Source organism: Polypterus senegalus, chromosome 14 (genome assembly GCF_016835505.1).
Source record: "Polypterus senegalus isolate Bchr_013 chromosome 14, ASM1683550v1, whole genome shotgun sequence".
NCBI lineage: Eukaryota > Metazoa > Chordata > Cladistia > Polypteriformes > Polypteridae > Polypterus > Polypterus senegalus.
The window spans coordinates 745,809-769,159 of NC_053167.1; the positions used below are offsets into that span (position 1 = coordinate 745,809).

At 38.6% G+C, this 23,351-nt stretch overlaps 1 protein-coding gene across 4 annotated transcripts in view; it reads right to left on the reverse strand.

Moving 5' to 3' along the window:
• Window positions 1-5,602: 5,602 nt before the first annotated feature.
• rprd1b (regulation of nuclear pre-mRNA domain containing 1B) overlaps window positions 5,603-23,351 on the reverse strand; it is a 32,928-nt gene continuing 15,179 nt past the window's right edge. For 2 of the 4 annotated variants that reach the window (XM_039736088.1, XM_039736087.1), the window contains exons 4-7: window positions 21,174-21,298; window positions 15,409-15,535; window positions 14,800-14,975; window positions 5,603-6,842 (exon numbers count right to left, since the gene is read on the reverse strand). In XM_039736088.1, coding sequence (XP_039592022.1) covers window positions 6,693-6,842; window positions 14,800-14,975; window positions 15,409-15,535; window positions 21,174-21,298 — 578 coding nt within the window. In that variant the 3' untranslated portion in view covers window positions 5,603-6,692. The other 2 variants (XM_039736090.1, XM_039736091.1) reach the window with 2 other exon arrangements.

The window sequence follows — 23,351 nt, forward strand, 5'->3', positions numbered from 1 at the left end:
AATTCTCTCTATTTATGTCTAATTCCCATATAAAACATGGTCGTATCTTCATGTCAGTCACAATAATGAACAAACACAGTCTCATATAGCTAAAGATACACAGATTTTCAGAGAATTATTGACCAATTTCAATAAATCATTCAACCTGTGAAACTGAAGGTTGGAAAAAGTAAGTGAACCCTAAGCTAATGACTTTTTAAAAAGCTCATTGCAGTCCAAATTTAGCACACCTGGAGTCTATTTAATGAAACGAGTCGGAGGTGTGGCCTAGAATTACTTTGATTGATAAAAAAAGACTATAAAGTTTGAGCTTTTGACAAGAAGCATATCCAGATGGGAATCATGCCTCGCACAAAAGAGCTGTCTAAAGAGCTACGATCGAGAATTGTTCATCTACATAAGGCTGGAAAGGGTTACAAAGTCATCTCAAAGATTCGAGATATTCATCAGTCTACTGTTAGGCAAGTTGTTTATAAATGGAGACAATTTGGTATTGTGGCTACTCTGCCTAGAAGTGGGCAACCTGCCAAGATGACCCCAAGAGCACAACGCAAAGTCAGCAATGAGGTGAAGAAGAACCCTAGAGTGACAGCAAAGGACTTGAAGAAGTCATTAGAACTGGCTAATATGTCTGATCATGAGTCAACTATACACAAAACATTTCAGTCCATGGCAGGACACCAAGAAGGAAGCCACTGCTATCAAAAAAGAACACATTGATGAATGCCTGAAGATTGCGAAAGAGCACGTGGACAATCCACAACGGTACTGGAAAAATGTTTTGTGGAGTGATGAAACCAAAATTGAACTATTTGGGAGGAACAAGGAAAAATTCATTTGGCGTAAAAAGGGCACTGCATTATCAACATCAAAACATCATCCCTACAGTAAAGTATGGTGGATTGAACATCATGATTTGGGCCTGCTTTGCTGCATCAGGACTTGGACAGCTTGCCATCATTGAGGGGAAAATGAATTCACAAGTTTATCAACAAATTCTCCAAGATAATGTGAGGGTGTCTATCCGTCAACTTAAGCTCAGAAGAGGCTGGGTGATGCAACAGGACAATGACCGCAAACATTGCAGCAAATCCACAGACAATGGCTTCCGAAGAACAAACTCTGCCTTTTGGAGTGGCCGAGTCAGAGGCCAGATCTCAGGCCTATTGAGATGCTGTGGAATGACTTGAAGAGAGCCATAGACAGAAGACAACCAAAGAATATGGAAGAGTTAAGGCAGTTCTGCAGGGAAGAATGGGCTCAATGTCCCCCCACACGATGTGCAGGTCTGATCTGCATTTACAGGAAGTGCCTGGTTGAGGTCATTGCTGCCAAAGGAGGGTCAACCAGTTATTAAATCCCAAGGTTCACTTACTTTTTCAACTCCCACTGTGAACATTGAATGCGTTTGTAAAATAAAGGCATTAAAGAGTAGAATTTTTTGTGTGTCATTGGCTTAAGCTCATCGTGTATATCAGTACCTGTGACTTAGATGAAGATCAGGGGCCTCATGTATAACGCCGTGCGTAGAACTCGCACTATAACATGGCGTAAGCACAAAAGCCGAAATGTGTTTACGCACAGAAAAATCCAGATGCAGGAATCTGTGCGTACTCCAACTTCCACGTTCTTCCGCTACATAAATCCCGATCAGCGTGTAAACTAACGCTTGCACGCGCGATTATGTAACGCCCCAAATCCTCCCAGAATTACGCCTATTTGAATATGCAAATCAATATAAATCGCCCTTAAGCGCAGCCTTCTGTGAAAAGACAATGGGAAAAGCACGGGGGGAAACTATAAGAATTTCAGCTAATACCAAGTGGAGGCAAAGGAAAAACATACTATTTGTTCAAATAAACCGTGGTATAATCAACAAAAGGAAGATGATCGAGTGGCATAGCGTGTTGGAGAAACTTGAAAGCTCACATTCACAAAATCGCACAGTGCCGGAAATAAAAAGAAGTCACATATCAAAGTTGCCGTGAAAAGAAGAGTTGTAAGCCCACTGTCTGAGTGTCATATGAAAGTTTATTAGGGTACAGAGAAAAAAGGCACACGGTGGGGAAAAAGCACGAAATGTCAACTTTAATCTCGAATTTTCCACTTTAATCACGTAGTTTATTTTGTCATTTAGTAGAACATTATAAACTTCATCTTAAAATCGTTTAATTAACCAGTTTCTCAAAATTACATCGTAATTAAAGTAGCACGTTAAATGCTTTGTTTTGTATTTGATCTTCTACTGTATGTGATCTATGTGTGTGAATCACTACTTGCTTCTTAAACTGGCTCTCTTCCTCCAACTGGACACAGAGTCCATTACATTTGTGATATTACAGCTCTCTGAATAACTAAAATACTGAGATGTATACGTGATGTCATTTTCATGATGATAGGAGCTAAAGCACATTATTAAACATGTGTTTCATGAGCCTCGTGCTCATGACAAGCATTTATCTTTTGTCGAAATTTGTCACTGCGTTTTTAGCTGTGTTGTTATTTTCTCTTTCTGTTTTATATTCAATATATATTGGTACGCCCAAGAGTCCTTGCTTTTCTTTCCCAAGTAACCGATCGCCATACAATCAGCTCTGTAATAGACGTTAAGCCATCTGTAAGCTTAGCTGATTCTTCAAAACGCTTAAAGAACATTGAAATATCTTCGTAGTACATGTTTAATTATTCTATCCTTCACGACACTCCCAGTGAAGAATATAGATTATTTAAATGAAGTTAAAGTTTTATGTGTATAATTTAACAAACATATTTTGCTGCATTTCACCTTAAAATGATATCGTCATCATATGTAAATACGCTTTATAAAGTGGCCCAGGTTGTGAGATATTATAACTGTAGTGCAAGTTTACAGTGGGGTGATTGTACTTATAAGTACAAACCGTTCTACAAGGAGCAATTGATTGAGTGCATTTAAAGTTCTTGGGATTAAACTGTTTCTGAACCTCGAGGTCCGTACAGGAAAGGCTTTAAAACATTTTGCAGTGGCTGAGACAGCGTGTCCTTAAAGCTGTATACCGATAATTCTCTTCCGATCAGCTGCTGCTGTGATTCACACTCAGATACAGTGATATAAATACTCCGAGTCGTGCAGTGAGAGTAATATGGAAAAAGATGATCCGCCGTGGCAACTCCTAACGGGAGGAGCTGAAAGAAGAAGAAGAAGTGAGAGTAACAACGCTAAAGCAGTTATGGTATTTGGAATACTATGGCTGTTCCCTGGACCATTATATTGTTACGAGTTAATTACAATCAGATGCATTACACTAATAAACAATATGCGGTTAGTTTCAGTGTATTTATAAAGCCGCGTCATGAAAATAATGAGTAATCACACAAGAACAGTACCATTGCTTTGACGCTGGGTGCCGCCAGTTTACAAAACCGAGCGGAGAACTTGCCGTACGACAAGGCATGAGGTACCGTGGAAAAGTGCGTGGCTTTACGCCAAGTGTAGGTTTTATACATCGCGATTTGAACGTGGAAAAGTTCTTATGCAACATTTCTGTGCGTACGCACCGTTTATACATGAGGCTCCAGATCACTTTTTATGACCAATTCATGCAGTAAACCAGATAATTCCAAAGGGTTCACATACTATTTACTTTGATTGTATATACATTATAAATGATTTGGATAAGAATACAAGTAACATGCTGGTTAAGTTTGCAGATGATACCAAGATAGGTGGATTGGCAGCTAATTTGGAATCTGTTATATCATTACAGAGGGACTTGGACAGCATATAGAATTGGGCAGATTTGTGGCTGATGAAATTTAAAGTCAGTAAATGTAATGTCTTACACATAGGAAATATAAAGGTTAGGTTTGAATACACAATGGGAGGTATGAAAATCAAAAGCCCACCTTCTGAGAAGGATTTAGGAGCCGTAGTAGACTCTACGCTATCAACTTCCAGCCAGTGTTCAGAAGCCATTAAGAAGGCTAACAGAGTGTCAGGTTATATAACACCCTAATGTGCGGAGTACAAGTCACAGGAGGTTCCGCTCAAGCTTTATGACACACTGCTGAGGCCTCATCTGGAGTCCTGTGAGCAGTTTTGGTCACCAGGCTACAAAAAAGGACATAGCAACACTAGAAGAAGTCCAGAGAAGAGCGACTAGGCTGATTCCAGGGCTAAAAGGGGATGAATTATGAAGAAAGACTAAAAGCCTTTTCAGTTTAAGCAAAAGAAGATTGAGATGATATGACTGAAGTGTTTAAAATTATTAGTCCAGTGGATTGCAACTGTGACTTTAAAATGAGTTCATCAAGAACACAGGGACACAGTTGGAAACTTGTTAGGGGTAAATTTCGCACAAACATTAGGAAGTTTTTCTTTACACAGAGAACCATAGACATGTGGAATAAGCTACCAAGTAGTGTGGTAGACAGTAAGACTTTAGGGACTTTAAAAACTCGACCTGATGTTTTTTCAGAAGAATTAAGTGGATAGGACTGGCGAGCTTTGTTGGGCTCAATGGCCTGTTCTCTTCTAGATTGTTCTGATGTTCTAATATCCCTGACCTTGACATATGGCCTTGTTACAAGACAGTCAACATTTCATACAGGAGTGGTCATAAACTACCACAAAGCTCTTTCATTCACAACTTTTCAATGTATTCAAAATCAAGTCCTGTATATTTTCAAGGTGCTTAATCCACTGGTCAAAACAAGACACAAAATCCTCTTCGGTCAATCTGTCCAACTCCCAGTGCACATCACCCCTTATTCAATGAGCTAATCATGAGTTTTAAAACCTTTCCTATACAGAGGTTCTTTAATTCTTGAATAACAGTCAAAAATTGCAGGGTTCGAAGTAAAGGCCAATAGGAAGGAGGCGCGATCAAGTCAACATCTGATGGTGAATGGCGGCCATAGTCAGCATGTGCATTGTTGTGGTAGAGGAAAGACCGGGGAAGGGGCAACTGGGGGTGACATCTTTACATTCGGCAAAAACCTTCAGTTAAGCAGACCTTGGAGTACCACCTGGCTGTCACTGTGGCCCCATCCTCCAGTGGCACTGAAACAATGAGATGTTCCCTTGAGTAGGGCTTTGGAGCCCTTGGGGAGCCACAATTTTGACTGATTTCGAGATGTATTGACCTGCAGAGACACAGCACCATATGTCACTGCAGGTTTACGTCAGCAGTTTCAGGGTGGAAGTGACATCACCGCATGTCTAAACCAGCAGGTCGGAAACAAACATTTATATGTCGTCAGAAATCAAATTGATTGAGACACTAATCATACCAAACCCTAACTTTAACAAAACTAACCCTAACCATAACCATTATCCTACGTGGTAACCGTACTAACCCCTAACCTTAACTTCTATCCTATAACTGCTGCCATAGACCTGCGGTGACGTATTGTGCTCTGACTCTGATATTATTGCCGATTTCTGCTTTCAGGCTCAAAAAAAATAGGGAACCCAGGCTTCATCTCCCAACACTTATTGCCAATACTGTCTCCATCTGACGCTGCTACCTCATTATCGATTCCTGGCTACAGAGGAATATAAACTCAGCTGTGCAGTTCCTCAAACATGTAAGCATGCTGTACTGAAGAAAGCAAAACACAATTCTTTTCCCATTTTTTTTATTGTTTTCTTTGTAAGGGCAAGTAAGAAAAATGCATCCTGATATTTCTAGTAGCATCTCGGCATCTCTTATTGACACAGGTAAACCAGATTTATACTCTGCCAAGTCATCACACTCCCTTAAAGGCTAAATGGCATATGCAGCTGCATTTTGTGACACATTAATGGGAAAGATGAGACACTGTCACTTCACTCAATATTTAAATACCTATCAATATAAAATAATTCAAGCTTAACTAAGCATACAGACTTTTGCTAAAATAAAATGTTTTCACTGAAATGGTTCTTTTTTTTGTTTATTTGTTTTTACAAATAATTTCTATCTGAATTATTGCCAGAGAGTTCATGCCTCCATACTGTAAACAGGAGAATAACGTAAATCAGCAGTAGAAAAGCAATGCAATTGTGGACTCAAGTAAAAGGAAGCTTGCAGAAATGGTTGCCACTACAGTTTCAACCTCTGTTTTGGGGGTTTGGAGTGGGAGGGGGGGTATATCAGCACAGTTTTATGTTACAAAACGATCATTTCATTAAATGAACCTCAGCCATTTGTTGACTGGCTTTTCGTTTTTTAACTAACACTCAAAATGGTAGTTAAACTACTAATATTAGATCAGATGTCCCCGGGTTCTCTTATGGGGTAGGCATTTCTTAAAAGTTGAACAGGTAGTGTTAAGTTATTGTGATTTATTTCCTATAGTGAAAGCATTTCTCATTTTACACCTTTCCCATAATAACATAACACCTGTAATATTCAAGCTGGTGAAGATCGTTTTTTTTTTCCTTCTGTCTGACAAAAAAAAAATCATACAACCCTTTGCCCCTCTTAGAAAACATCGGCATTCTGTTGTCACTGGCAGCATTACGGCCATTTTGGTTGTTGGTCATTTAAAAAAGATCTGCTGATTAAAGGGCCATCTCCCAGGGGAGGGTTTAAAAAAATAATGTGTGTGTGCATGTGTATGTGCATATATGAAATATACACATATACTGTACACTGTATACATACATATACACACTCACACACACATGCACACACCGATGCAAATATGTACGTATGAAAGACAAATTCTCAGTCTGTAGAAAACAAGTCACCGGCTGATGGTAGAGGAGCCAGGCCGCCAGTAACGTTGGGAAGTAACGAGAGATCTGGCAAGCTTTGGATGTGAGATTTCAGTTCCTTGCGGACTTGCGTCACTCGAGCTAGCTTCTGCTTGTACTCCTGGAAGAGAAGAGAGATTCCTTGTAAGCGTTACTTACCCAATGCGTAACAATACATAGACAAGGACGGAATTTGTACTAATAATTATCTATGACATACTTATTATAAGTGACACGCTTGGCAAGGTTTTTACTTTAAAGAAGTTTTTTCTTCCTGTCAAATTGCTAATATACGTTAACTGGATAAATTTTCTTACCTGTTCTTAAACACAATTATGATGAGAGGAGACAAAAATATCACTATGGTAAATTATAACAATAATAATAACTTATTACATTTATATAGCGCTTATCTCACTACTAAAATAGCTTTGCACTGACAGTGGGGAGCCACCTCAATCACCACCAATTTGCAGCATCCACCTGGATGATGTGGCGGCAGCCATTCTAGTGCCAGTTCACTAACCACATATTAGCTACTAGGTGGTGAAGGGGTGAGAGACAAATAGCCAATTAAAGACAGGGGACGACTAGGCGATCAGAATGGATGAGACAATGGTGGGCAATTTATCCATCAGGACAAAACCTACTCTTTTTGAAAGCTGCCTGGGGATCTTTCGTGACCACAGAAAGCCAGGACACCTTGGTCTTAAGTTTCATCTGAAGGTCTGCACCATTTTTACAGTTCAGAGTCTCCATCACAGTACTAGGTCATTAGGATCCAAACACACAACACAGGATAAGCACTCCCTGCTGGTTTTACCAACACCTCTTCCAGCATCAACCTAAGCTTATTCCAAGATGGTCTCCCATCCAAGTACTGGCCAGGCCCAAACATGCTTAGCTTCAGGTGGATGACTCATTCTGAAGTGCAGGATCTATCATTGTGTATTCAAAGTCTGTGGGATCTTAAGTACCAAAATGGTCAATATTTTTATTTAACATTAGAACAACTTCACAAACTAAAATTACATATGCCATCCCAATTACCTGTTAACTATGTGGGTATTGATCACTCTTTGATGAAGGTCTAGAAGAACGCTGGTATCTGAGCAGACACTAGAATTATGACATACAGGTCAGGTCAGGATGGGGAATATGCACTGGTACAGCCATTGCTGCACCCACCACACAATGAAACAGCTCAAGATCCTGGTTGGTAACCCCCCAGGCAAACACTCATTCCAGTCCCACCCTCCGGAAATGAACATCTATCTGCCACAACCAGGTGATACGTGGGCGTCCCCTTGGCCTGGTCCAGCCACTTGGGTTCTCAACAATGAGAATCCTTTGGGCTGGACCACCTTCATGGAATTGTGCCACATTGCTGTAGTGCCCCCTCACAATGCAGGTAATGTTCCTCATTCGGAACTCCATGAGTCGGTGAGCAACCTGTCATTCGACACAAAGTCGAATCAGCAGTAACCAAGGAGAGACACAGTACCAAAGGAGTCCAGTCTTCGTCTCAGGTCACTGGATAGCATCCATACCTCGCAACTGTATAGCAAGACAGGAAGCACCAGGACTAAAGACTCGGATCTTCGTTCTTTTGCAGAGATATCGGGAGTGCCGCATACTCTTTTCCAGTGACCTAATGACCCCCCAATACATCTACTGACTTCATAGGAAGAATCACCAGAGACATGAATGTCACTGCCGAGGTAAGTAAACCTCTCGACAAGGTCAACACTCTCTCCGCAGACAGACATCCTGCTGACGGCCGTACCCAAGAGGTCATTAAAGGCCTGGATGTTGTTTTTTATCAGGGCGCTCGCAAGCCAAGACACTCAGACTCCTCGCTCAGTCTGTCACTCTCTAATCCACAATTAAAAATTACAAAATCCAACAATTCAGATATGATTGAAGTTCACAATGCAGATTTTAATTTAAGGGGATTTGCATATATTTTGGTCACACCATATAGAAATGACAACACTTTTTGTGCATGGACCCCACATTTTCAGAGCACCATAGTATTTGGGACACAGCAAGGGCAGGTCTGTTAAAGCCATATTTAGCACTTTATTGTAATTACTGCTTGAAGTCTGTGATTCATAGACATCACCAGGTGCTGAGAATCTTCTCTGCTGATGCTCTGTCCACCCTCTAATGTAGCCATCTTTTGCTCCTGCTTGTTTTCGGGGCTAGTCTCCTTAAGTTTTCTCTTCAGCTTATGGAAGGGCTGCCCAACTGGATTTAAGCTGGCTCAGCCATTTAAGAATTTTCCATTCGTTTTTTTGTTACACATTGACTGTTGGACCTCTTATTACACTGATGCTGCACTATAAGTCTATATTATATATATATATATATATATATATATATATATATATATATATATATATATATATATATATATATATATATATATATATATATTATATTATATTATATTATATTATATTATATTATATTATATATATATATATATATATATATATATATACATATATACACACACACACACATATATACACTCACACACACACACACACACAATACAACTCTATCAAAATTATTCAAAATGGGTGTAACAGCACAAGATGCAGAGGACAGAAAGATATGGAAGAAGACGATCCACTGTGGCAACCCCTAATGGGAGCAGCTGAAAGAAGAAGAAGATACAACTCTTTCAAAATGCAAAAAAAAAAAAAAATGTGAAGAAATGTATCCAAAAGCACTGGTTTTATTATCAACAGGAACTCTGTCGGCAATCTAAAAATGTTAATACATTTAATGAATAATGTAAAGTAACACTACAAAAGTCTGCATTTGGACGAGAGTCTTGAAGCATGACTCAACACAGAGTGCAGGCTTAGAAGCACATGTACTCCAAATATAACATGTTTCTTTGCCCTGTCCATTCTTGTTGCGCACAACACATTTGGTAGTGGGTGTTTGTGCTCAGTGAGAGACAGAATGTCCATTTGGTGCTGTCCTGACAATTGTAACATCGCCTTGTGATGAATAAACGCCACCAACAGCTTAAATGCTTATAGACCAGTTGCACTCATGCCGGTAGTTATGAAGTGCTTTGAGAGACTGGTCTTGCAGCACATTAAATCCTGCCTCCCATCCACTTTTGACCTGCATCAGTTTGCTTACAGATCAAACACATCCACAGAAAATGCCATTGCTACTGCTCTACATACTGTGATAAGCCACGGAGACCCAAGAGGGACATATGCAAGGCTGCTCTCCAAAGACTACAGTTCAGCATTTTAATACAATAATCCTTGACATATTGGTAAGCAAGCTGACAGACTTATGCATTCCCTCCTCTATCAGCACCTAGATAAAAGACTTTCTGACAAACTGCCCACAAAGAGTTAAACTCAGCCCTCACCTCTTTTCTTCTGTTTTGCTCAGCATAGGATCTCCACAAGGCTGTGTGTTGAGCCCACTACACCACTGTAATGGGGCTCATATTAGAAAGAAATGAGTCGGCCTACAGAGGTGAGGTCCAGAGACTGACAGAGTGGTGTTCAGTGAATAACTTAACACTGAACACCACAAAAACCAAGGAACTCATTCTGGACTTCAGAAAGCACAGCAGAGAACCAGTTCCTCTTTACAATTAAGGAGACCATACGGAAAGTGTGCAGAACTTCAAATTCTTGGGAACTCACATTTCAGACAACCTATCCTGATTTGAGCACACCACAGCAATGGTCAAAAAAGCACAACAAAGACTGCACTTTTTGAGAGCGCTCAGGAAGTTGGAGCAAAAACTACTGGTGGCTTTTTATTCTTCTGCCATTTATCACAGTATGTTATGCCGGAAGCACGGATACTGACAAGCAGGCTCTCTAGAGAGTCATAAACTCAGCACAAAAAAAAAAATAAAATACCGGCTGTTTTCTGCCCTACCTGGAAGACATTGCCCGCTCCCGCTATCTCACCTGAGCCACAAACATCGCAAACGATCCTTCACACCCCAGTCAACACCTGTTTGAACTGTTGCTCTCTGGTTGGCGATATAGATCTTCGAAAGTATGGACTGATAAATTCAGAAACAGTTTCTATCCAATGGCCATAAATACACTGAACAAAAATAAGCAAATTAAGGTGGTTTAAATAATTTTTTAGTCAGTGCAGGGAGACAATCTCATATATACTGCTGCTGCTCTTGTCGTAGCTAATCCCCAGTGAAATGGTATTATTTATTGTATTACTACTGGTTTTATTGTTAGTTTATCTCACTTCCTTTTAACTATTTAATTTTTTTTTGTTCTTCTTGTTTGTATTAGGTATTGTAGAATTGGTTTATTTCTGTCATTTGCCGCTCATAATTTCGTTGAAAATTATTTTACAATGATAGTAGAGGCTTTCTGGCTTCTTCTGGGCAGCTGTCCACATCAGTATCAAATTCAACAGATTTCACATCATCCAACAGATTGTCACTATCTCAATCACTGTCATTATCCTCAAAATATTAATCTGCAACACATCAAGTCGATTTAAAACATCAGCAACTTTATATACCTTTTGTAACTACTAACTGACTATTTATAACAATATTTTTCACAAGTTGTTTCCATCGAACAAACAAATTCAATGGCTATCCAACAGATAGCAGCACTGTAGCAGGTAACGAAGATGAAGCAGAAGAGATCACCATCAAGCTGGCTGTGTCTTATAGTGGGTGTATACTGAGGTACAAGTTCCAGTTAGGTCCATAAATATTTGGACCGAGACAACTTTTTTCTAATTTTGGTTCTATACATTACCACAATGAATTTTAAATGAAACAACTCAGATGCAGTTGAAGTGCAGACTTTCAGATTTAATTCAGTGGGGTGAACAAAACGATTGCATAAAAATGTGAGGCAACTAAAGCATTTTTTAACACAATCCCTTCATTTCAGGGTCTCAAAAGTAATTGGACAATTGACTCAAATGCTATTTCATGGGCAGGTGTGTTCAAGTCCGTTGTTATGTCTTATCAATTAACAGATAAAAGGCCTGGAGTTGATTTGAGGTGTGGTGCTTGCATGTGGAAGATTTTGCTGTGAACAGACAACATGCGGTCAAAGGAGCTCTCCATGCAGGTGAAAGTAGCCATCCTTAAGCTGCGAAAACAAAAAAAACCCATCTGAGAAATTACTACAATATTACGAGTGGCAAAATCTACAGTTTGGTACATCCTGAGAAAGAAAGCAAGCACTGATGAACTCAGCAACGCAAAAAGACCTGGACGTCCACGGAAGACAACAGTGGTGGATAATCCCAGAATCATTTCCATGGTGAAGAGAAACCCCTTCACAACAGCCAACCAAGTGAACAACACTCTCCAGGGGGTTGGCGTATCGATATCCAAGTCTATCATAAAGAGAAGACTGCATGAAAGTAAATACAGAGGGTGCACTGCAAGGTGCCAGCCACTCATAAGCCTCAAGAATAGAAAGGCTAGATTGGACTTTGCTAAAGAACTTTTAAAAAAGCCAGCACAGTTCTGGAAAAGCATTCTTTGGACAGATGAAACCAAGATCAACCTCAACCAGAATGATAGCAAGAAAAAAGAGTATGGAGAAGGTGTGGAACAGCTCATTATCCAAAGCATACCACATCATCTGTAAAACACGGTGGATGCAGTGTGATGGCTTGGGGGTGCATGGCTGCCAGTGGCACTGGGACACTAGTGTTTATTGATGATGTGACACAGGACAGAAGCAGCCGAATGAATTCTGAGGTGTTCAGAGACATACTGTCTACTAAAATCCAGCTAAATGCAGTCAAATTGATTGGGTGGTGGGCGTTTCATGATACAGATGGACAATGACCCAAAACAACCCAGGAGTTTATTAAAGCAAAGAAGTGGAAAGTTCTTGAATGGCCAAGTCAGTCACCTGATCTTAACCCAATTGAGCGTGCATTTCACTTGTTGAAGACTAAACTTCGACAGAAAGGCCCACAAACAAACAGCAACTGAAAGTAAAGCCGCTGCACTAAAGGCCTGGCAGAGCGTTAAAAAGGAGGAAACCCAGCATCTGGTGATGTCCAGGAGTTCAAGACTTCAGGCTGGCATTTCCAGCAAAGGGTTTTCAACCAAGTATTAGAAATGAACATTTTATTTCCGGTTATTTAATTTGTCCAATTACTTTTGAGCCCCTGAAATAAAGGGATTGTGTTAAAAAATTTTTAGTTGCCTCACATTTTTATGCAATCGTTTTGTTCAACCCACTGAATTAAAGCTGAAAGTCTGCATTTCAACTGCATTATGTTATTTATGTTATTTAAATGTTGTTACATTTAAAATTCATTATGGTAATGTACAGAACCAAAATTAGAAAAAAGTTGTCTCTGTCCAAATATTTATGGACCTAACTGTATATCATACATCACGCCTTGGCAGGCTCAAATATACACAAGTTAACTCGTACCTTGCATATAAAGTGTTAATATCAACTGAGAATATAAATGATTGTCAAAACAATAAATTCATTGCAGAGATCTGCATCTGCTAGTTCGCTTCTAACTTTCATTTTAGTCATATCCACATGTGAAAATACCTGCTCAAAACTTTGTGTTAACTAAATAATGATGCCATGCACACAGAACACTTGCAAAACCTTTGAAAAAATTTCCTAAACATGGCACCTAAAATCCAGAAAGGGAGGTTCAAATTTAGGATGAAGGATGGCAGCCTGACCTGTAATTGTGTCAAAAATCAACAGCTTTTGCTTGATGCAGTTGACTCATTGAGTATGGTAAAATTTGAAAAATGGACAAAAGAAAAATGAACAACTCTGTACCAAAACTGAAACGAGCTCACCTGGAAAGCCGTTAACTATCTTCCTCTTCTGACTCGATGATGAAGCGTCTGAAAAACACACAAATCCCCTGAAGCACTGTCGGGATGCTGCTGCCGACGCATGCATCTTACTGTCTCACCAAACACATGGGTTGAAGTACAGGAATAATCCGTTTTGGTCAATCTGCTACCAGAAAACGGTTTTCCTCCTAACTTTCACATTTGTAAATGGCACTATCAACACCGATTATTGCAAAGACCTGGAGTCATACCCGGACCACCACCTTCAGTGAGGCCTCTACAAACTAAATCGGTTGCTGATAACATCTGCTGTGCACAAACTCATATTCTTTAAAAACACATATACAAGAGAAAGGAAAGCAAGCAGCTAAAAAGCACACTTCCCAATGTAGACTATCCCTATTCGAAGGGCAAAAGTCTGGTTTGCTTATTTTTTGGAGGACACCGCATGGCAATGTATTACGTTTAAATCAGCCAAATGTAGCAACATTTTGTTAAGAACACCTGACCAGGGCCGGGATATTAGATATTTCTATGAGTTACCCACACGCAACTAGTTGCTGTGCCATGGGCTGGATGCGGCCCACCGGTTCTAGGTTGCCCAGCCCTATTCTACTGCATATGATTTTTATAAGTAGGTAGTAGGGTGTACAGACAATTTCCGATAAAGGAATCAGCCTAGTGTAGAATGTCACGGATAGTTAAACAATGTAAGCCTTAAAATAAGTAACAAAACATTAAACAGAAACTGTCTTTTGTAGAAGCCTTTCAATTTTTCATAGATGACTACAGATTGCAGTTTATGTCTGACTGTAAACAACAAACATACAGGGAAGTCATCCATTTAAATAAGAGGTTGAAATAAAAGTAGGAATTGGCCGCTGATTAGAAAGTACTTTCAAACTGAAACTGAAAGTCTTTTCGGTCCTCTAGGACTGCCATAAATGTATCAATGCAAATTCAAGTCTATTTCATCCTGTTTATCATGCATTACCCCAACTAACAGAAAGAATACATTCTAGCTTTATTATTAAATATACTCTCAGTAAAAGAGAAGGCACCATCACCTCTGTTAACAGGATTACGAGGATTACTGTTGTCCTTATATTTGTATTTTTATTTAATTGTATAAACTTCATCAATCGTGTATGACAATCAAGCAAGACAAGTGAAACTATAGGACCCTTCCATTTTTGTTACATTCCAAAAAAAAAAACCAACACGTAACAGAAAGACATCTTACTTCAAGTTTTTTTTCTCTTTCTGCTAGGACCTCTTTCTGGTTTTGAATGTAATCAGTTAGCATCCGGGCTAGCTGTCGTCTATCTTCGAGCTCAGCAGCCAGTCGGCCATTGTATTCGGCAAGCAGTAGACAGGCTTCATCTACTGTTTTTGAGAGTTTCTCAGCAGCTTCTTTGTCTGTAAAAATAAGCAATTTGTTAAACATGCAAAGACTAAAAACAACACAATGTACTCATTTCATACTGTTGTAAATCAAGAACTTTTCTGAATAAGTATGTCCAACATTATTTCTTGTACTAATAAATTTTAACAGAAATAAAAAAATGCATACTTAATTGCAAAGTCCAAGGGATTTCTACAAAATATTGAAACAGAAAGTGATTTCAAATGCATTATAGTTAGTACAACCAACATTGAGAGACATAGGAATTACTGTTCAAATACTGAATATGAGATTTGTCAGAAGGCATACAATGACGATATATCTATGTTTGTTAAGTGAGTGATTTTTTTTTTACTCATAAAATGATTACATACAGAGATGACAACGGTCCAAAACTGTACCAACAGTTATTCATAAATAAATAAATAAATAAAAAAGACAGTTTACCTGTGATTTTCTCCAATAAAGATACATCTTGCACTTCCTGAGGAAGGGAGGCGATCTTCTGTCGAACTGCAGCATCCCCTGAAGCTGCATTTTCCAAATCCTGCAAGGCTTTAATCAGCTCCTCTGTCTGTTGAGCAAACAGTATGCAAGACTCAGCACAGGAGACCTCCAAGTGTGCTTAGACAGTAAGTAAACAATTACACACAGCATATTTATAAAAAGCAAATATTAATGAGGCAGTAGAAGCTACACTAGGCAGTTATAAGCTTCACTAAAACCTATGGTATTAACTAATCAAAAATTGAACACACAAGGCTAATAGTTTGTTGCAAAATTCTACTGATTTAGGGGGAAAAAAGTTCATTATGCAGCTTTTGAAACTGTTAAACAGGATTTTCATATCAAACATCTGCAATCAAATCTACATGGAAAAAAATTATATTCAAAAAGATAAAGGCTGACATTCGATTGTAAAAGAACGGTGCTTTATTTTTCCTCACACTAATTTTAACATTGTGTTTCTGCAGACATGCAATGCTGCAGTCCCGTAGTATTTACATGTGTTTTGCATATCACTTTCACGATCAGTTAGTCTGTATCATTTATAAAATAAACATAACTTTCTAATGGACTGTACTGCTTTTTGGCTAACGGGTGTACTAACAATGGATTTCAAACACTTCTTCAGTGCCCTAAAATTTTTTGGTTTGCTTTGGATTCTGTTTGTTTCAATCCTGAACCTGAGATCTCTGATTTTTGCTGTTATTTTACATTAAACTTGTATGCATTCATTGTAGCAAACAAAAGCTTATTTCCTTTCTTATTATACACAACAGGAAAAAACTGTCATATTTCTGATTTTAATGTTATTATTATAATGGCTTTAAATCACCATTTTAAAAAGAATTTCCAGTGTTAAGAAACCACACTTATCTATCTCCACCAACACATGTCTTTTGGAGGCTGCTGGCTTGGCACATAACTAATAAAGCAAAGGCGAAATGAAAAATAAGCATTAAGGTTACATGTGCTAGTAATTTGCTTATTGATTTTTAATAGTAATTTTTAATTTGAATTGTAATTTAGGTATAATTTGAGAGTCCAACTAATAAATAGATGTGAAAGCTCTTTTGACATAACAAATCATTTATGTTCAGTTAAAAGATAAGTTTGGAATTTTTCAAGTCAAAGTTATTTCTTCACAAACATGGTAATATACAGTATGTACAGTGCATCCGGAAAGTATTCACAGCACATCACTTTTTCCACATTTTATGTTACAGTCTTATTCCAAAATGGATTAAATTAACCCATTACATTTTTTTCCTCAGTATTCTACACACAACACCCCATAATGACAATGTGAAAAAGGATTACTTGAGATTTTTGCAAATTTATTAAAAATAAAAAAATTGAGAAAGCACATGTACGTAAGTATTCACAGCCTTTGCCATGAATCTCAAAGTTGAGCTCAGGTGTATCCTGTTTCCCCTGATCATCCTTGAGATGTTTCTGCAGCTTCATTGGAGTCCACCTGTGGTAAATTCAGTTGATTGGACTTGATTTGGAAAGGCACACACCTGTCTATAAAAGGTCCCACAGTTGACAGTTTATGTCAGAGCACAAACCAAGCATGAAGTCAAAGGAATTGTCTGTAGACCTCCGAGACAGGATTGTCTCGGGGAACAAATCTGGGGAAGGTTACAGAAAAATTTCTGCTGCTTTGAAGGTCCCAATGAGCACAGTGGCCTCCATCATCTGTAAGTGGAAGAAGTTCAAAACCACCAGAACTCTTCTTAGAGCTGGCCAGCCATCTAAACTGAGCGATCGGGGGAGAAGGGCCTTAGTCAGGGAGGTGACCAAGAACCCGATGGTCACTCTGTCAGAGCTCCAGAGGTCCTCTGTGGAGAGAGGAGAACCTTCCAGAAGGACAACCATCTCTGCAGCAATCCACCAATCAAGCCTGTATGGTAGAGTGGCTAGACGGAAGCCACTCCTTAGTAAAAGGCACATGGCAGCCCGCCTGGAGTTTGACAAAAAGCACCTGAAGGACTCTCAGACCATGAGAAACAAAATTCTCTGGTCTGATGAGACAAAGATTGAACTCTTTGGTGTGAATGCCAGGCGTCACGTTTGGAGGAAACCAGGCACTGCTCATCACCAGGCCAATACCATCCCTACAGTGAAGCATGGTGGTGGCAGCATCATGCTGTGGGGAAGTTTTTCAGCAGCAGGAACTGGGAGACTAGTCAGGATAAAGGGAAAGATGGCTGCAGTAATGTACAGAGACATCCTGGATGAAAACCTGCTCCAGAGCGCTCTTGACCTCAGACTGGGGCGATGGTTCATCCTTCAGCGGGACAACGACCCTAAGCACACAGCCAAGATATTAAAGGAGTGGCTTCAGGACAACTCTGAATGTCCTTGAGTGGCCCAGACTTGAATCTGATTGAACATCTCTGGAGAGATCTTAAAATGGCTGTGCACCGACGCTTCCCATCCAACCTGATGGAGCTTGAGAGGTGCTGCAAAGAGGAATGGGCGAAACTGGCCAAGGGTAGGTGTGCCAAGCTTGTGGCATCATATTCAAAAAGACTTGAGGCTGTAATTGCTGCCAAAGGTGCATCGACAAAGTATTGAACAAAGGCTGTGAATACTTGTGTACATGTGATTTTTTTATTTTTAATAAATGTACAAAAATCTCAAGTAAACATTTTTCATATTGTCATTATGGGGTGTTGTGTGTAGAATTCTGAGGAAAAAAATGAATTTAATCCATTTTGGAATAAGGCTGTAACATAACAAAATGTGGAAAAAGTGATGTGCTGTGAATACTTTCCGGATGCACTGTATTTGCCACACAAATTGTGTTCTAAACTTAAGTTTTCTATAAATTTAAAAAACTATCTTGCTTGCACTGATACTTTACAATGGAGGCAATCGGGCACCACTGGAAAATAAAAGACTATAAACTTACAGATGAAGCGGCAAACGTTTTGATATAAGAAAACTGCTTTCTGTGTTCCAAACACATTTTTCTAACAATAAAAGGGATCTGGAAATAATTACTTGTCACATATTTCTGGTATTGTTTATCTTATGGTAAGGAAATATGTTTTATTTGCTTGTGTGAGTTCTCATATAAATACAGAAGTTTATCAAAACAAAACCAACCTTATGCCACAAAAAGTTTATTGTTATTTGATCTTACGAGAGGAAACCACAACCTGGGAGGGTGAAAAACTGGTGAGTAGGAAGACTAAGTGCTGAGCAATCGCACATAGCTGGCCTCCTTTTAAAATAGCTAAATCTTGTAATACAGGTTTTTGTTAAATAAATGATGTATATAAACCATTTGACTATGTGTGTGTGTAATAGCAAGACATTGAACAATACTTGACTGTCTTGGCTTGAAAAATGGATGTTTATCGTAAGTTTTTAAGCTTTTATTCCATGTCCCATAGCCTCCACTGTAAAGCGCCAGAGTAGGCAAGATATTTTTTTGTAGAAAACATAGCCGAAGAATAGTACGACGATTGCTCAAAATGTTTCTGAGCTTTTATATTTTCATTGGAAACGGCGAAGGCAGGAGGAGTAGTAATTGGTTGTGTCTGAGAGTGTCATGTGACTAGTTCTGTCTGGCAAGCTGGCTGCCCTTGCAGTTTACTATAAGAGTTGTCACCCTGTGGTGAAGATGGCTGTGAAACCTATAAATTGCACCAAAGAGGAACAGCGTTCTGTCATATGCTTTTTGTGGGAAGAAGGTGTGCTGGGAGCACAAATTCATCTCTGCATGTGTACTCCGTATGGGGATAAAATTCTCTCTTGTAGAGTCGTCTATGAATGGATTGAAATGTTCGAAAATGGCCGTACAGATGCAGTGCTTCAGACAGGACGATTTTCATGTGCTGATGATATGAAAGCAGCGGTGCACCTGTGGCTATGCGCTCAACCAAAAACATTTTTTGGCTGATAGCATTAAAGAGTTGGCACGACGCTGGGAAAATTGCATCGCAAAGGAAGGTGACTATGTAGAAAAGTGATGAAATATGTTTTTGGAAGTCTTAATAAATAGAGTTAAAAATAAGTGCAGAAACTTTTTGAACGTCCATCGTGTATAGCAGAAGAAACATAAAAAAACCCAAAGATAAGGTCAGAGTCCTTGACTTGTGTGTTATGTTACTTGACAACTCTAAATTGAGAGTGTAATTATATTTCCTTTATGAAATAACTGCAGGAATTTGGGGAAGGGGTGGGGAAATGGCCGATCTCTGCAAAAATCGAGTTCACAAGGATTTTCTCACACTACTTCCTACAGGATATACTATCTACATACATCTATTTTCCTAGTCCAAAAAAAAAAACACGTACCGTATATACTCGCTTTTAACTTCTCCCGCCGAAAAGGCAGGGCTTGATTTTGCTGTATAATTTGCGGTATTTTATAATGTCAGTCATATAAGTCGAATGCAGAAAACTCATGCTATTGGTTCAAGAAATTACAATATGGTAATGCCCACTTCAGAGAGTAACCACAGAGCACACTGCCTTTTTTTCTTTATATTGTGCATACATGACCACACGGTAATATCCGAACAATTCTGAAGCAATGTTTGCACTATTTTGTATTTTTTGTATCTCACACCCTCATACATCTTTATCATAAGAGCATCCCTTATCTATGATGAAGCGTTCGATCAGAAGAAAATATGAAACTGGTTTTAAAACAAAAGTTGTTGAAGTGGCAAAAGAAATTGGTAACTGCGCCACTGTAACAAAATTTGATGTGTCTGAGAAACTGGTGCAAGATTAGCTGAAGCAAGAAGATGTAAAAAAATAAAAATAAATAATAATTTAAGTGTCATATTTATTGAATGGGTGTATAAGTCGGGGTCTGATTTTATGATCGATTTTTCGGGGTTCAAGACCTGACTTATACGCAAGTATATACGGTAATTTGCTAATGTCATTCAAAAATATTTACAGCTTCAAGTAGGATCCATGTATGGTGGCTTATGCAAGCAATCTTTTGGTCAGCAATATTTCACCTAACATGATGCGCAGCACACTGATCAAATTTAAAAACAGTTTAGAATTACATGGAAAGTAAAACCAGGATATTCAAAATCATTTTTTGTTTTTACCTGCACTTTCAAGCTAACTCAGTTAAAATATGTGGCAAATATTTTAAAGCAAAAGAACTGTGTCTTTACAAATACAATTTCATTACACTCAGCAGCTTTTAAAACCCGAGTGTTGCTGTCCTCCTCTTAAGCATGCATATTTGCGGCTTTGCACGAGTTGTCTACTCTAGTCTCTCTCAGCCCTTAAAATCATGTAGATTTCTCTTTATACTGTTCACTTCTCATTGCCAGTTTCATTACACTGTACACATTAACAGGTATAAAATGTAAAATATGGTCATACAGTATAAAGGAAGCAGGCAGTTTGGTGTAGTGGTTAAGGCTTTTGACTTCAGATCCTGAGGTTATGGATTCAAATCCTGGTACTGACGCTGTGTGACCATCAGCAAGTCAATTCACCTGTGAGCTAGTTAGAACAAATGTAACCAACTGTATCTCTCTAATTTTATATGTTGCATTAACCAAGTAATACGTAATAATAAAGTAAAAATTTACACCCTACTGGTCCTAAGGCCTAATGTACTAAAATTATGAAACAAAACAATGAAAGTCTTAATAAATTATACAATCAGAATATTCCGGTATTTTTTTCTGAACAATTAATAAATATGTTAATTGTACCAAAAGAGGACCCGTGGTGTCATTGTCCTGTGGAGAATAGTGACCCCTGTAGTCATCATCTTCCTCTTCCTCCTCTTCCTGAATTTTTTGATAAGTTCGTTTAACTGTCTTTTTTTCTTCTATCACTACAAGAAAAAACAATAAGTAAGGAAATTAAATAAACATGAAGCAAGAAGATCATTTTATTTCTTCCTTTATTCTTAATAATCTTAGGATGGTGGGTTGGCTTGTGCACCTCAATAATCCATAGAACTGTGTTGTCTGGAGATCTGCTCCTAATAGATTAATGAATGACAAAGTGGTCTACAGACAGGGGCCAAACAAAGAACATCCCATTAACGGCCCTTGAGATAGCCTCAAAGAGAACCCCACTCGGAACAGAGATAGGGATGCCAGGACCCAGTGCTAAGAGAGGTTTGGTAGAAAGCACCTGGTGGCCAGGTGACCCATAAAGCCTGGTTTAGCGCCACCCAAAAAAACTTGTGTGAAGTTGAAACATGGGCTCACAACATACACAGTATGAGGGATGAAGGTTAACTGCAACCTCAATCAGATGACAGGCAGGAGTGGGACAGATGGAGCTGGAACTGGTTAGGGAGATGGAAAAATAATTGGCTCAATCAAGGGTGGTCTTTCTGCTACTCAATAGTTGCCCACATCCCAAAACCCACAGGTAGGATCTTAGATGGGCATAGGACATCTTATTAGCCCACAGCTGGCTACTACACAGCAGAGTATTCCCTCCCCCCAGTGGACAAGAAGGCTGCTTCAATGGAAGTTTAGGTTGTGGAAAACACTGACTATTGTTTGAGTATATGCACCAAAGATCTATTTCCATTTTATTGGTTACACCATCATTAAGTGCTTAATGCCCTCCAGTTCAGTACAAATTCAGTTTTCCATTCATATGGAATCTAAGCAAAATACCATTCAGCTGTACTTACATTACTATAAAATACAATAGAAAAAACAGTTCACAAACAATAAATGTTTTAAGTAATCATTGTACAAGCAGATATAATAAATGAGAAAAAGAAAAGAAAACATTTTAGAAAGGAAAAACTTTAGTGGGAGTCTGTGTTGCCCTTTATTACCAATACATGCTGTATATGGAAACCTCTTGTACCTATGTACCTTACTGTTAGTTTGGAAGACACAACACCTATCGCTACTCTACATCATCACAATCATCCTACTGTCTAAGGACACAACAAAGGATAGTGACATACGAGGCAGAACACAAAACCAAAGCCCTCTCCTATGACTGGCATAAGCACATAGCATAGCTGCACAAGTAATATTTACACCCAGAAATAAACAGAAAAATACATGCAATGGCAAAAAGTTCAGCTAACTTGTGGTTTTGCTAACCAGCAATGAAGGCAGAGTTATGTGTTTGTTAGCTAGCATAACACTACTTGTTTTACTGACTTGTGGGTCTACTGGTTTGTTTGCTGGTCTTTGTCTGCATTGTCACCACATTTTTGAGGACTTTCTGTAAGGACAGTAGCAGTAATTACAAATAATATTTCATTGAACTGTATGGCTTAATGCCAAAAAACTGAATTGAATAAAATTTTAAAACTTGATAATCATCTTGAGGATTGCAGTAGGCAACTTTTTCCAATTATACTATGCCAGTTTTGGACTTAATCTGCAGAGTTTTAAGAGGATGTACCAATAATTTAAACTCTTATTTGCATTAACATGTAGAAAGGTAGTCAATTAGCTCTAAACAAACTATATACAGTCAATAGCACAATTACTGCCACTTTTAATGTACTGTAATAAGAGTATAAAGATTGTTTAAAAGTTGGCAATATTGGTATAGCACTTCACAATATTTTATATTTTATTTTATAAATGATTCAATGTAGTCAAACAAAATTAATAACTTACTTTAAATTGGATAATTTTGTCTTGTACACCCTACCATTACTGAGAAAAGCACTCCCTATGCATTTGTTGCATACTTTCAAGGTTTTGTTTTAAAAAAAAAAATCATCAAGTTTGGTATTACAAATATGCCCAAAAAGCATAGTGTAAGCCCTTCAGGCTTAAACCTCAAACTCTTAAAGATCAATCAAATCACAAAGCCAGCATTGCTGATGAATTACTTAAAAGCCGGTGCGTCCTTCTCGATCTTCAACTCCATCCACCAGCCGTGGAGGAAAGGTG